The 15,955-nt window shown below is 41.6% G+C and overlaps 1 protein-coding gene across 9 annotated transcripts in view; it reads right to left on the bottom strand.

Moving 5' to 3' along the window:
* PPP2R5C (protein phosphatase 2 regulatory subunit B'gamma) overlaps window positions 1-15,955 on the bottom strand; it is a 211,173-nt gene that overhangs the window by 13,835 nt on the left and 181,383 nt on the right. For 8 of the 9 annotated variants that reach the window (XM_077123579.1, XM_077123573.1, XM_077123571.1 and 5 more), the window contains 7 exons: window positions 15,718-15,777; window positions 13,783-13,891; window positions 12,645-12,698; window positions 8,243-8,413; window positions 4,995-5,122; window positions 2,880-2,981; window positions 1,320-1,392 (listed from right to left, as the gene is read on the bottom strand). In XM_077123579.1, the coding sequence (XP_076979694.1) occupies window positions 1,320-1,392; window positions 2,880-2,981; window positions 4,995-5,122; window positions 8,243-8,413; window positions 12,645-12,698; window positions 13,783-13,891; window positions 15,718-15,777 (697 nt within the window). Of the gene's footprint in view, window positions 1-1,162; window positions 1,393-2,879; window positions 2,982-4,994; window positions 5,123-8,242; window positions 8,414-12,644; window positions 12,699-13,782; window positions 13,892-15,717; window positions 15,778-15,955 lie in introns of those variants that run through there. The other variant, XM_077123578.1, reaches the window with a different exon arrangement.

Genomic DNA, 15,955 nt, shown 5'->3' with positions numbered 1-15,955 from the left:
TAAATTTTATTCTTTAAAGTAGAATCACCTCCAGCTCTTACTAAATTAAGTTCTGCACAGTTTCAGAAAGTAACCTTAAAACAGCATCTGTATATAAGAGCATGGATAAATACCGTTAGAAAAAGGCTGGCTACTTGCTTCAGGTGGTATCAAGGATATACAATATTGAGACTATCATTCATTAATTTTTCTAAGTTTAACTCTCTTGATTATAGTTTTATCAAAGGGAATACAAATCAATATGCTACTGTATAGGCAAAATATATATTTTTAATTTCATATTCACCTATCACTTTTTCTTAAATATCAGAGATTTAAAAACTGACACACTGACAGAGAAAACAACTACATCACAGCACATCTCTCACTAAAACACAGAGCATTTATGACTGGTTTGCCCGACTGGGCCTTTTAGGATTTTAGGGGTACTACCAGTTTGCTTCACACAATAAAATCTATTTTATTTTTGGGAGTTGACGAAAGCCTGAGAATTCTTAGTGTGGCAAAGATTTGGACAAATGATTTTCACTGAGCGGCACCGTGATTCTCAGATGGGTGCAGAGAAGGAGAAGACATGCTTGCCATGAAAGTGCGCTGGGGTCCAGTAGCTTAGACAAGCAAATGTAAAACCAAAGACCACAGCTCAGAAAGTGGACCAGATCACAGCAGTCCTGGGAGGCAACCCAAGAATTATTACTGTTTAGGAAACCTTTAACTGCTGGCAGCTCCAGAAGAGGTGCTTATTTGCACCAGCTTGCTAGTGCACCACTGGAACCTCCTGGCTAGGGCGGGAAAAGGGATTAGGCGCTCACGTGGTACCATTCAGGCAGTTTTTAACAACAATGGAGGCTGAGCCAACATATACCCAATTTTAGGAAGGAGGACATCAATTTCACACTCAATCTACTTGAAATCTAATTTTTCTTTAAGAATAAATTTGATATTAAAAACAAAGGGAAATATTGTTTGAGCCCGAACATTTATGACATCTCAGAGAAAGCAAATCACAAACTTGGTTGAAAAACTGAGGCTATATCCTGGCTTTCTTTTTATCACAGTATACTGATAAAATTCATAACTTATTTTAAAAAAGCAGAGAAAAATGCCAATTCTGTGGTAAAAACTTTTTGTGGGGAAAATAAGTACTTGTACAAAAGGAGGGTTACAAAGTTGAAAAGTATTTTTTATTGCAGATAGTTTCATATACAATGTTAATGGAATCGATTTCCCTCCCCTCCCATGATGAAGCCACATTCCTATCTTATAAAAACAGTCACATAACATCCTAAACATTTTCATGTTACTCTCTTTTTTAGTACCTGGGGATTTGCTTTGGCTAGATTTTCTATTTTAACCCATGCTTCTTCTCGTTCTTTCATCTTTAGCTTCTCTCTGAAAAACAGTAAAATGTCATGTGTTAGAGACATGAATCACCTTCAAGCAAATGTACCACCAATTCCCCCTCTCTGACTTCCCTGCCTGAGTCCAGCATTCCTACTCAAGGCTGCAGTTGCAGTGCATTTATCACGAAGAACAAAATTAAAAAACACAGACTTAGAGGAAAAGGTTTTTAAAATGCAGTAAAATGTTAACACATCTAAGAATTTAAATTCTTGAAACATTTATATAAGTAATATATCTATCTCCACCTGCTCCCTTCTGTATGGCTTCACAGGACCTATGCGGTTGTGATGAAAGGCCAGGATATCCCCTGAACCAGCGTAAAAACCCAAGGTGTCAGGAGCTGACAATCCAATACCAGGACATTAAAGGGGAACAGAACTAGGGGACCTGGCCACATGAAGTTAAGCAATTATGGAACTTGGATCCAATTTTTATTTTTTTGAATTGAGACAATATACTCTGTAGTCTCTGAGGTCCCTTCTGAAAACTCTGCTGATCCTGAGAGGAGGGTCTGCCATGAGAGAAGCCCCAGGGTTTATGTTCCCTCACATATGAACACTGCTGTTAGCTCTGTGGTAAGAATGGACTCTATACCTTGGAGATTTTGGGAAACAATCCACATGTCTCCCTATGCCTTTTCCTGCCTTATCCACCACCTTCTCATACCCTCCATATTTCACTTGTTTGCATTCCACTGTCTTGCTCTTCCCACACTTGTGGTACATAAAACTCCACGAAGTGAGGATACTGTGGTTTTAGTCACTGTGGTGCCACCAGAGGCTAATACGGGGCTGGCACAGAGTGAGCATGCACACATTTGTTTAAGGATACCACACTGCATCTTGAATTACATTCATTCAAGATTTATCAACCTTGGCCAGTTTCAAGTGAAGAATAAAATCCACCAAACAGTCTGTGCCTGCCTGTGAAGACATGACCTGGTAACCAGTCACACAGCTCAGGGACAGGCACCTGGCATGCAAGCCTTCAGGGACATGTGGGCACTGAAATGCTTGATGCCAAGGAAGTGAGGGCCGACTTTGGGAGGAGGCAGCCAGACTGCAGCACTGAACCCTGGGTTTGTGAAGACTGATATGGCAGAACAATGAAGTTATGTAAGAATAAAGATCCCACTCCTTCATACAAACCCAGCTGGCTACAATTCAAGTTGCTGCCTTATAAACATGAAAAACTACACCTTCCAGTCTGTAGTGAACCTGAGAAGTAAATCCTTGATCACAAATGTACTTTCTGCTATATTAAACTAGTGGCATGAGGGAGAGAGGCGCTAACTACACATTTGGCCTCTGAAAACAAGTTCATATACAACAAAGTTTTAACTTGCTTTCTGCATATGAGAGGGCCAGTTTTGCTTTAAAGTGAAGAATAACTTTTTTGGATAAAACAATGGAAAAGGCTTTCAGGATTAAAGAAAGAAATCCTTGAAACAGTAACTCTCGAAAGGAGCAACTTACTTCAGCTTCTCTGCTTTGAACTGTTGGGTGCAATCATCAAACAGTTTTTGGTTCATTTCCATGAAGAGTTTCAGTGCATTGTATATCAAGCCGTGTATCGTCCTAGAAAGAAAGCTTCACATTGAACTTGGGGTTCCTCACCATTTCCATCCTCTCTTCTCCCTGGGTTCCTTCCTTTCCACATCTATCAGGCTATTTCCAGAGTGCTACATTTCATCAGTTCCCTAAGCTTTAAGAGCCTGCCACTTTTGCCTGGTTCGTTTCTATTTTCTTAGACCCTTCCCCTGGCCCTGCAGATATTCCCTTCACAACTGCTCTCAGTAACTACTACTCAGGCCTTCCAATCACTTCCAATTCAGTGTTCTGGTCAATAGCAGCCAAAGCCATCTAACTTGGAAACTGAATTAAAAAAATGCTGAAACTTGAACAAATATAATTAAGACAGACTTAATTAGATGGAGGACCATAACAGGAACATTTTATTTCCCACAAACATCAGTTCCTTTCAATTTTATTCACTGAGGACAAAAAAATTAATTTTAATAATGCAAAGCAGACCTTTGGAAGGTAAAAAGTAAAGTAAAATTACCATAAAACCAGCTGAATAAAAATTTAACCCTCAGATAATTACTTTCCTTGTAATAAAACCAAAATTATATTTAGAAAACACATAAAGAATATTTTGTTCTCTGCAATGGCAGGAATTTAAAATCAATTGCTAAACAGTGTGAATTTTCACATCACGCTAGACTATAGGCAGAAACAAGGCTTAAACTCTGGGGAACTCTGTTAGCACCTCCTGAGCTCCCTGAAAATGAATGCTAAGAGGAAGGCTATCAAAAGGTGATGTCCTGACAACTATAGCGGCTGCTGCAGCCTTTTCTTCTGCTACTGTTATTGGCATCCAACTGGCTCAATGACCATAAAGCTGACAGCGGCCTGTTATAGGCCAGTATTATAGATCCATAGGTCTACAGATTTATCTCCACCTTTATGAGATGATCGGGACTGCAAAGCCAAGCCCTTTGTGACATTATCATAATCAACCTTCTCATAAAACAGGAAGGTGGATGCCATATCATGCTTTTCATGATTCAGATGAGGACCCTGGCTGAGCCATATACTCTGCTTAAGGCTAGACAGCTGCTGCACAGCTGAGCAAAATTTGTTTGACTCCAGAGCCTATGCCCTCAGTCCTCTGCTATTCTGCCTCCATGTCAGCTGGCTGGCACTCAGAGATCAGAATGCTGGCTGGCTCCACGCCTATGGGCTGGTCTAGTACCCCAGTGCTGCAGGCAGGTGGCAGCCCCATAGGCAGTAGGGCTGTGCCCCACAGGAGGGCAGGTCTAGTAAATGGGTTGGCGGTAGGTTCAGGCATGTACCAGCCAGGGAACACTGCACCAGGAGCCCATAGCAGGCCAGTGGTGCCACTAACCAGCTGTTGGACTGCTGGTTCTCCCTACTGCTTGGATTTCTTATAAGAAGATGGGGTAGTTCTAGCTATTCAGCTCTACTCTTCATGCTTTAAACTCTGATTTAATGATTATAATCTAGAAAGGAAAGAAGGGGAGAAAGCAGAACTCTGACACCCAGATTTATTTAAATACCACTAATACCAATTCAGCATTCAAAAATCACATGGTCCCCAAACTGACAGTCTTCCTACAATGGCCTGAGAAGACTCCTTAAGTGAAAGGACCATGGAGACAAGTAGAAGCAAATGTGGGGGACTCCTGAGGCTGTTCTGGGTCCCCTGCTCTTTCCTACTCTAGGCAGTGACCGCAAAAGGTACCCTAGGGCTCTTTCAGGGGGTGTGGACAGGCTTAAGAACCCCCTAAGCTTTGCAGTGAACTTCAACTCCTCTGGAGGGGACCTCCAAAGAGGCATGGAGACACTGTACCCTGCACTGGCAGTGCCTCTATACTGGGGAGGCTAGATAAAGACCACGATATAACCTACAAGTCCACTTAATTATAAGTCCAAAAAGAAAGAAAATATCTTCTTTTTCTAACTGATAACTGAAATTTGGATTTCAATTCTAGTTTATTTCAAATATCAGCAAAATAGGCAACATTAAAAAATTACAAGTTAAGATGATCACCAATTTTTTCTTACTTGTTCCAGTGGGTTTTTGAGTTGCGGTACAAGGATGGAAACATGATGGGCAGAATCTTTGCTGCATTGTCACTGATTAAGCTCATAATATACTCATTGTTCCAGTAGTACAGGGCTCGCTCAGCCACCTGAAAGACAAGATGCTTGTGAATCCTGCTGTAATGGGCTTGACACCACTAAGTCACATCCTTTACTGTGAGACCTGCAAACAGGACAACGAACTACATGGCAGTTCAAAATCAACACTATTTCTACAAGTTCAGTATACTCCAGGCTGTAGCCCTGAATGGCTTTTGACAAAGAGGGAAGATAACCTCCAGTCTGTGAAGATGCTGTCATTCAACCATTTATTTGATATGCATTTGTGCTGGGTCCTGGGCTGGATGCTGAGGACACTGTATGTTCATCCGACCACTGTGTGCTCGGTCTATGGATGGCATGCTGTGGGAAGAGACTCTTACTCATGGAGCCTGTACTCTTGGAGGAGGAGACGGATCACCAGCAAATGATTCAGTTCACTGGAAGCCAATACATCATATGGTGAGAAGCATGGGGAAGGGGGTATAAAGGGATGCAGGAACATGTGGGAATCTGGCTTTGTTTATAATAATGGGGCACAGAGCATGCCACTGAAGAGGTGACAGGGAAGACAGCATAGTAGAATAATAAAACGGGCAAGGGGGAAAGAGGGGGCACTGAGGTCATAGAGGCACCTATAGGCCAACCATTGAAGGTCTTGGAAGCATACTGACCTTTACTCTGGGCGAGGTGGGAAATGGGGTAGGGCTTTCCCCATTTTTATTAGAAATTTCAAAACACACAAAAAGCTGAAAGACTAGCGAAATGAGCACCCATCCTTGCACCTAGGTCAACCACTGTCAATACCTCTGCCACTCTATGTTCTTCTACACACACACACACACACACACACACACACACACACACACGGTGTTCTGCCGGACTACGTGAAAGTTCGATGCTGGCCTGACGACATTCCTCCTGCAAACGTGATAGCAAGTGCTCTCCTAAGAGGAAGGATGAAGACTGCTCATGCAAGCACAACGTCACCACCACACCTAAAAGCAGACAACAGCACCAGAAGACTTTGAGCAGAGGGATGCGTTTTTGCCCAGAAGCTTCCAGCCTGGAGGGAGAGAGCAATTCAGGGGTCACAGTGTGGTGTGCCACATGGGTATGCGATATGGGGGAAAAAGGGGGGGGATCTGAGTCCATGCAGGCTCAGGAATCAGGGAAGACTTCATGGAAGAGGTGAGCTGGGAAGAGTTTTGCAGAACAGGATTGAATTAGTTGAGGAGAAAGGGAAGGAGAGATACAAGAATACACAGTATGGATTTTTAAAGACATCAACCGCAGTATTAATGGCTTCTAGGATAAGTAATTCTTATCTAAGAGTTCAATACCTTGTATTTTTAAAAATCACCTGCTGTCTACAAATGTATTTGGGGGTATTACTTCAAGACTGAATTAGACAATGGAAGCTTAAGATACTTAAAGAGTTTGAGTTTTGAGTATCAAATTTTTTTTGATGGCAAAAAAATCTGAAATATAAAAAAAAATTTTAAATTGGGAGTGAACTAGTCTCATATGTGCCTGCTTGGAAAAGACTCTGGAATGTATGAAGTGTGGAACCACGTCCTCTGAGAAGTAGATGCCAAGATGGGATCAGGTATCTGAGAGGGAATGCCGGTGAGAAAAGTAACTATGGGGAGGCTGGGGGAGGCTGGAGAGGACAGGGCGGGTGGCACACGTCTGAGTGAGGGAAGTCAGGGTGGGTGGAAAGACTGGTCCTCCCTGCTATGGTGTCAGGAGGCTCCAGCAAGGCCCCCACTTTTCTCAGGACTTGTGGGACAGCCTATGGGAGGCAGGGCTTGGTGCAAACATGACCATGGATTGTGGATTAATCACACTCCTTGTGGGTGGAAGCCTGCAAGGCAAGTTCTCAGGCATGCTATTCTTACCTACCTGGAATGCTCTTCCTCCTTGTTTTCCTGCCACATGCTTTTATTAAAAAGGATATGCCATAATTTCACTAGTCAGTATCTTCTTATGGAAGTTACATCGCCACACTGGTGGCTCTTTTTGTATGCGGGACGAGGCTCGAGTCTCAGGAAATCTGCAGTTACAATGGTCCCCTCTCAGCCCTCCAATATCCCCCCTAAACTCCCCCACACCAACTCATGCCTGGGCTTTGGCTCCTGCAGGTTCTAGGTAATAATATTCATCTCTGAAATTTCCCTTTCCTATATGTTAATATCTTTTTTCCCAGCTCCTGGTGTGAAAACTTTACAGAAATCTCAACAGAAGGTGGTATTTGCACTGGAGAATATGGTAGCAGTGGCTGCCTGCCTTCCTGTCACCTGAAAGGTGTACTGCTGTATTACTGGTTGTGCTTTCCTGCCTCATTTCTGTTGGTCTCAATGATCTCTTTCCATTACATCCCTAAAGGCTCAACTCAGAGGCTTCCTCTTCCTTGTGACCTTTTCCCCTTCAGCCAGGCTTGCAGTAAAGTGGTTCCCAATAGGTTTCGGAAAGCATGTGGGCATGTCCCAGGCACCGTGTCCTGTCCAGGAGTAACATGCTATGCCGGAGCCACCAGGCCTTGCTCGCATCGTGCCTAGACCTTACCCTGCTCAAGGGAGCACACGGTAAATTCCTGTCAACCGACAGGGATGGAGGCAGGTACTGCCTCCTGCAATTGGGTGGCTAGAGAGGCTGTGGGAATGACCAGGGAAAGCAGTGAGAAGCCAGCATCATCCTGGAGGGTCTCAAGAGGGAACTGGGACAAAGCGGAAAGGCATGTGGCAGTCCTCTCACACGGGAATGTAGCACTGACAAAGGGGAAGGAGAAGAGAATTTATACATGATGCCTAAAATAGAAGAGCTAGTGAAGGGAGAAAAATCCAGAGCTAATATGTTAGCTGTTGATTACATGGCTGTGTAAAGTAAGGTTTTTACATCAGGAGCATACTGAACAGGAAGACAAAAGAAAGCTTTATGGAGAAACTATTTTTAATTATTAATTGAAAAACATGTTTTCAGCAGTGGATACTATATGCTAAAGTACATTCTGTAGAATTAAAAGTTTATTTTGAAGTACAATTCAAGTAAAAACTTCAATTTTACCTTTAAATTACATGAGAAGCAAAACATGTCTTGCCAAATAGGCCTATCATTTTTGAAATGAACATACTGAGATAATTTAATGATCTCCTGCAAGCCCCGCATACCTGGAAATGTGGACTGGAAACACATTTGGCCAATTGCCTGAAAAGAGGCTCCATGATCTTCACAAATTCCGATGGTTCAATAACATCTAAAATTTCTTCTAATTCATTTAAGAACATTACTTCTTTTGGACTGTGAGTCTTTGGCCAGTATTTGAGAAGTGCCATTACCACCTACAAAAACAGACACACACACAAGTGTGACACAGATGCCTCAGGAGGGCTGTTTCCATTAAGGAAAGTCCACTACAAAGAAACAGCAGAAGGTGTTTGTTTTTTTTTTCCCTTGCAGAAGGAACAGGGATTTAGTAAATTAGTACTTTAAAAAAATAATAATTAGAGAAATAGGTAGTAATTGCATATACTTTAGAACCATAGTTTAAAACTGCATGAGTCACTCTCTCTGATTAACCACCACTTCAGGAAGAGTCAATACCCTTAGCACAAAGAGAAACAAAAGTAAGCATTTGGTAGCATTTTGAGAGAATAAGACCAATTGAGAAGACACAGAACATGTGAATTCACATATATGTTGTACAGTGCAAAGAACTAGTTCTGAAACCATTGGTGACACACACATATACACGTACAATCCATTTCTTTCTCAGTTAATTGACCATCCACACAGTGTTTCCAATTACGTTACAACATATTATGGTGAGGGACATGGGATGTGTAGAGGCTGTCTCCTCTGTGTGTGTGGCCCTGGGCTTGCGCCTTGGAGCCCTCGTGGGCCACATGGCTCATGTGGCTGCTGAGCGCGACCCCTGGGGCACAGATGGGGGGCATGCTAGACTACTCCCACCATCACACAGAGGGGACAAGGCCTGCTCCCCACCAGGCAAGGCAGGTGGAATGCAGTGGGTCCCCAACTGGTAGACAAGGGAACCAAGATTCTTGGAAGTTCCATTCCTTGCCCAAGTCACACAGCTAGAAAGAGGTTTTCGCTGGGCAACTTTTCTTCATTTATATGTTCCTGAAGTTTCCAAACTTCCTATAACTATCATACTAGTACAAGGTTGGGGATGACTTGCTGCAGATTAAAAGATTAATATTCCTAGAGTTTAGTTGTATTAAGTCTAAAAAAGGCATTTTATATACTTCTCTCACGTACATGCACATACTTGCACAGGTACAAGTACATATCATACAAACCCGTACACATATACACATATATACATACACATATACATACTTGCACAGATAACTGTACAGCTGCCACCTAATCCTTTAAAGCAGCTGTTGAGCTGAGTCTCAGTGATGTCCTGGAACCACCGTCCCCATCCTGGGCCACCAACTGCTGTGAAATCACGGCAAAGGCCGCTGGTTCTCACCTGACATTTCCAGCTCAGCAGTTCACACCAACCTTCTGCTTAGTAAGTCATTCTTTTAGACATTAACAATGGTCAAAATAGAAGGTGGGTGTTTAAAAAATATCCGTTTAGAACAATTCTGTTTCAATGCTTTTGGCATTCAGGATCCTGGATATCTTTACTATTACACTCTTGCAACATCATAAAAAAGAAAATGATCTTAGTTTTGAAAACTGGCATAAAAATTTACAACACAACTTTCTTGAAAAGGAATGATTTAAAAAGGCATCATTTAAGACTTTCCTCCTACTTTTAGTTCAAAACCATCTAATGGGCCTTTACTAAATACTGACTCTACTGTGTGCACTGGAACTGCTGTGAAGAGGACGGTAGGTGCAGGTCACCTCACAATGCACTATTCCTCCTCCCTTTAGCAAATGGGTTTTATTAGTAGAAATCAATTTGTGAGCCAGAGAACACAACTGATTTGGCGATTCAATTTCTTTGAAAAAAGTCTTATTTCTGGAATCAGGTTAACACACTGGATTTATTTTTATGCTATCTGGAATGAGCTATGATTAACACCCAATGACTTCAGCTGCTTTAGAACGCAATACTATTTTGTAGAAGAGCGTGGCTCAGGGAATGCTAATTCCAGTGAGCAAAGGCTGCTTGCTTCCAGGTACAGTTCAAGGTATTGAGGTTTTCTTTGGAAACTCAATGGATTGTTGGCTCCCTGGGAAGGCAGGTGTGCTGGACGTGGCCTGGGACCTGTATTCTAGGGAGTGGGGGTCAGGGCTTTCTAGGGCTTTGCGTTCTCATTCCACCCTGATGTCCTGACACAGGAAAAAGTCCTGCCCAGCCAGGGTAAAACATGATTCACCCAAAGACAGGTAAGTGGGAAGAGGATGTGAGTTTACCTCTGGGAGCTCTCTGGGGAGTCTCTCTGTTTACTACAGTAGTGTATTTGTGTTCAGTGTACCCAGAATGCTTTGGAGCACTGGACACAATTTGAAAAGGAAAATGAATTCCCAATATAGGCAACAAATGTCCCAAATCTCTTAGTCTTTTAAATAGATAGTATTTTTAATATTCCCAGAGCCTAGACACAGGGTCTCAGGAGCCCCTTCAGTACAGGCCATGAGAGGCATCAGTGGCTGCCGAGCAGGTGCCCACCCTCGTTTCCATGCAACATGTCTGTGCTGGAAGAAAACCTAAACGGCCTTTGTATTTTTATAATTTATGAATTCCAAACAGAAGAGTTTACTGAGGCAAGGGCCTCAGATTTTTTAATTCACAGAGAATCAAATCTGCTTTCTACCAAGAAAGGGCTGTACATGATCTGCACTGCAGCTAAGATATGAAGTGATGACAGGCAGAAATACCGGGGGCCTAGGGGTGTGGGGATTTAAAGTTTCTTCATGCTCATGCCAGGTCATTAATCTCCATTTAATACTTAGGACGTAAGGGCCTAATCAAAGCCAGCACACCATCTCTTGCCTTCTTTCAGGCAACTGCAAACTAACGTTCACAAAACTCTACTAGCTTTATTATTTATTATATTAATGGGAATTTAAAAACATTTGCCAACATTATCAGTGTTCACATTAGAGAATCTGGTGGAACACATTCACTGAGTCCTTGTTGGAGCTTAAGACTGAGGCTCTGCTAAACCGTCTCTGATGGGAGAGAGAAGTGGGGTCTCTTTTTATACAGACTAACATTCTCGGGGAGAATGTTAGTCTATATAAATGCGGCATAAGATGATAAACTCTGTAAATCACTGCAGGGAATATGAGAAATATGGGTAAAGAAAAACCATACAAGAAAAGCGGCATACTTTTTCTCTCCTTCCATATCTTTCTTCCCCTTTTAATTTTTGAAGGAGAAAAGCAAGGCAGGGTATGTTTTAGAAATTCTTTATATACTACTATTGCCAATAAAAACTTCCATCTTTTATTTGGGGAAGACCTTCAAATGACAGACGGAGGAATTAGGATGTGGTACCAGTGAAGAGAAAATATCTGTAAGAAAATCCCAAATTGGCTTCTTTATTATTAATGCTGTGTCATTTTTTCCCCACCTGTATGTCTTTAAGTCTGTTGAGGAGGATAAAATAATACACCCTCACCTCTAGCATGCGTTAAGTACCTTGATGCTGGGGGTGGGGGGCACTCTGGGGCAGTGGGAAGGGGCTAGTGATTTGGCAGGCACATGGCTCCAAGGTGCCTATCCCCTTTGTTGCCAGCAGCTGAGGGGTGATCACAGGTTCTGGGTGACTTGTGTGAATTTGGTGGGCAAGAGGAGGTCTATACCTACAACATAAAAACCTAAAAGCCAGCTTAATGCGGGAATTCAGTATTAATACTCTCTCATGTATTCTCAATATAAAAATGACAATCTTACTGGAAAATGGTGAACGACAGCTAAAGAGACAGTACATAGCTTTTCTATTCTAACAGTATTTTAAAACTTTTAAGCTGCAGTCAAAATTTAAACTGGCACCTGACATGCCTGAATTGACTAATCTAGGCTTTAATAGCTTTTTTATTTTTAATACAGATAAAATGTTGAGAAAATTAGAAATCTAAACACCAAATGATGCTAGGGTCATAATATAGTTACACTTTAAGTGGGAAAGAATTTTCAAGATAATCAAACCTCTTTAGTACAATAAGCATTTCAAACCCTCACTACAATCCCTCTGACTTGAGTCAGTTAAATATGTTATCAAACCAAGCAAATGTGAAAGTATTAAAATGCACGTGATTTAGTGAATACTAAATTTCACTCAAGTGCTATGAGTAAAGGAATAAAGTGAACAAGGTTTAAGATAGCAATCTTATTACATAAAATAATCTGTGCAATAAAGAAAATTTTAATTAAAATCACTAGACTTTAAAAACCTATACCAAGAATGAATCTAGTCTGTTTATTAGGACTGCAACTTAAATTAAAATGAGAAGGGGGTTTTAACAGCAATTCAGCTACAGACATGGTGCTATATTTCCACTGAGCAAAGCCATATGTTTCACAAGGTGTGCTGCCACAAGAGTCAAGAAACTCTGAGGGACCAGGGAGAGTGTACTTACTGGCTCAGTAAGGGTGCTGTCCTTTTCTAAAAACTGCACCACACAGTATGCCAGCTAAAAAGGAATGGAAGACAAAGGCATTAAGCTCACTGTAAAATGAAAATGTTGCTATATTCTTCCAGCACCCCATTTAGCACTTTCCTATGGTGAAACAAGGACCGGATGAGAGCAAAGTGCTACTCTGGGCTTACCTGGCCTTAGCTGGTTGTTGTTACCCCCCAAAGTGTGCCCCTACTCAACATGGGCTCTGCTCAGGGCTGTCAGGAAGAGGCCTCAGGAGTTGAGGTCAACAGATCAAAAAGCTGAATAGTTTTTTAGACTAACACCAACAAGTCAGCCCAAGCATAGGGTACATTTCTTGCTGTCCTTTTAGGGTCATAATGAACAAGTAAAATCATATTAAGATCTGGTTCCATTTTAGATCTCTGCACTGTTAATTTCTTCATCAAACAGCTAGTAGTACAACAACCTGGTTGGATGTAAAGGTGATACCTTTAACAGCAACTGGAGAAAATACTCTCACTGCAGTATTTTCTAGGAAGCCAATGCTGCATCAATTAGGGAATATACTTTCTGTAATCCATCCCAGGCTTTGAACTTCTGAGGGTGGCCCTGGAAGGCACCAGTGTCCTTCCACAAGGCTCGTGGTGTGCTACTACTTGACGACAGGTCTGTGACAAGCTCATACTAAAAGAAACACAAGTGGGAAGCAGAAGTCTCCCCCAAATCCTTACTGTGCTTCACTCGGCACAGCTTAAGTTCCTCCTATATATATGAACAAAAGTGAAGGAAAAACCAAACTTCCTGGGTAAATGAGCCAATGAACTGGCTGGTAAGTACTTACTAGCCCTTCTGAGAAGCCTCCCTGACTCCTTTCACTGAGACAGCCACTCCCTTCTCTGCTTAAAACACATTTAAAATTTCTATATTCCCAAGATTTTTCTGAATTTTTCAGAAGGAATCCTCTTTACTCTCCAATCTTTTCAATTACCACCAGGACACATAAACCAACCGTGGCATGCAAGAAGGCAATGGCCCCGAGGAGAAGCCCAGGTTTTGGAGTCTTGTTCAGCAGTGTCCAAGTGAGTACAGCCTATGTGAGTACAGCCTCACAGGTCCCCTGCTGAGGACCCCTTACCTGTGGATGGTAGACACTCAAGGATTTTACTTTGTGCAGTGGTAATAACACCTTCAATAAGAAAATCTTGTGCTCTTCTTTTAGTGGTAAGGCAAATCCATTAATTATACTGGAAAAAAAGGATTTATTCAAAGCTTTAGTATTTATGAATTTCAGATTTTCAAAAGATCTCTTGCTGTTTTTCTTTTGGTTTCTGTAAAAGCCTGAAAACCAGCAGGCAAAATATGTTACAGAAAAAAGAGTATCTCAAAATTTAAAGAAAACAAAACTTCAGGAAGCATAGTCATTTTCATTTTTGTAACTTTAAGATAATTTAAAAATTCTGGGTTTATAGGATGCTTAACCAGAACAGCAAGAAGCTGGCTCAACAGCTGGAGCCTTTGGGGGACAAAGCCTCTTCCTTTCACAGATGCTTTGATGGTGGGTGGCCCAGGAGAGTCTGCTCCAGGCCCCTGCTCCTAGCCCCAGCCAACATCACCTTCCCTCCAGCTTGCACTTTTACCAAGGCTTTATTGATCCTCAACAATTTTCTCCTTCCCTGAGTTTTTCAGGCAGAACCAAGTCAGTGTGTGCACAAACTGGTGCAAGCTAAAACTCAGCAAGGAAAGGGTTCTTACTGACAGCTGCTAAATGGAAGTTTTAATCTCAAACATATGCAGTTTATTTGGTTTTGTAATCAGGCAAGCACAGGTAAATGTTACTAGAGAGAGGAGGCACATAAACAGTTAAAGCCATTTCTAAATTGGCCTTCCATCATCCATTCTTCTCATGGCATGGTGGGTGTCTCAGGAAGACCCAATGAGGATACTATGCTCATTTAACTTGGGGGCAGGGGTGGTGGGGGCAAGACAAAACACCTGGAAAACAGACTGCAGTAGTGGGGGCAGCACGGATGCCCTGTGTGCTGTGGGGCAGGCTGTGCCCAACACTTTTCTTCACCCCATCTGATGCGTCTTCCCATTTTATAGATATGGAAAGGGAAGCAAGGAGCAGTGAAGTAACTTGCTGACAGTCACACAACTCATAAGCAGAGGAGCTGCCTCGCAAGGCCCACTTTTAACCTCTCACCACCCTTTCCTGAGAGAGAGAAAGCCAGTCCAGAGTGTGCTGAGACTAACTCAAGCAGAATGCCCAACGACTAATTTCACATCTAAAATAGCAAGGAGAATTTTTCTCAGAATTACTGGTGAGACCAGAGACTGACCAGATAATAGTGTTACCTGAGAAAAGACTTCTGTGTTCAAATAATTTGGGGTTCAGTAAACAAAAGTACATTTCAAAAGTACAAACAAAAGTACTTCTTGAAGCCCTTAGTTGCTAAGGCACATTGAATCCCTCAGAAAGGCAAAGAGAAGCAGCACTGCCAAGTTCCCATTGTGGGAACCCTGGGGAACTGTCAGGGCACTGGACAGGAAGCCCAACACAAAATCTGTAGAGGTTACTGATTTTTAAAAAAATGACAGCAAGTAAGAACTTTACTTGGATTCAGAAGTTGCAAATGATGAAATGTTAATGATATGAAAAATTTATAAAATCAAAGAAATTTGAAATATCAGCATTTGCTCAAATACATGACAGTCATTTTTCATCTAAGTTTCTAATATAAACCTGTTTGACATGTTGCTTTTAAAGAAATAATTAAAATCGTCTTTCCATAATAATGATACTGAGGTATTGGTCTTTCTATAATGACAATACTGAGGTATATGGTGTAGAATCTACATATGGAACTATGCAAATTGGAGAGACTGTCATTAGTGTGTCCTAATTCAAAAGCTAGCATCTTCTATTAAGTAAAATCTTACTTAAATTCTTTTAGAAGATAGTTTAAATTGCATTGTTTTGGAAGAAGCACTAGTTGAACTAAATGAGCTGGACCATTCTGGTACAAATTCCATCTAAAAGTCATTTGCTATTAATAGTACAGTGATTTACCTTCCCAATATTTCCAGTAATTCTGCTATGCCATTGTGATGTTCTGTTTCATAAATAAACCTAGGAAAAAATGATCAATTAGAATTAGACACTCAAAGCTGGAAAGATTAAAACCCTCTGAATAAGAAAATAATGCTTTTAGGAGGAAAAAAATTTGTAGCCAGTCAATACCAAGCACATCTCTTTGTAAACCACTGGCCCTTCCTGGGCTGGAGAAACTCCTCAACCAGAAAATGCA

This window comes from Tamandua tetradactyla, chromosome 12 (assembly GCF_023851605.1).
Source record: "Tamandua tetradactyla isolate mTamTet1 chromosome 12, mTamTet1.pri, whole genome shotgun sequence".
Lineage (NCBI taxonomy): Eukaryota > Metazoa > Chordata > Mammalia > Pilosa > Myrmecophagidae > Tamandua > Tamandua tetradactyla.
The sequence above is the reverse complement of the archived record's forward strand: the minus strand, read 5'-3'. Positions and strand labels throughout refer to the sequence as shown.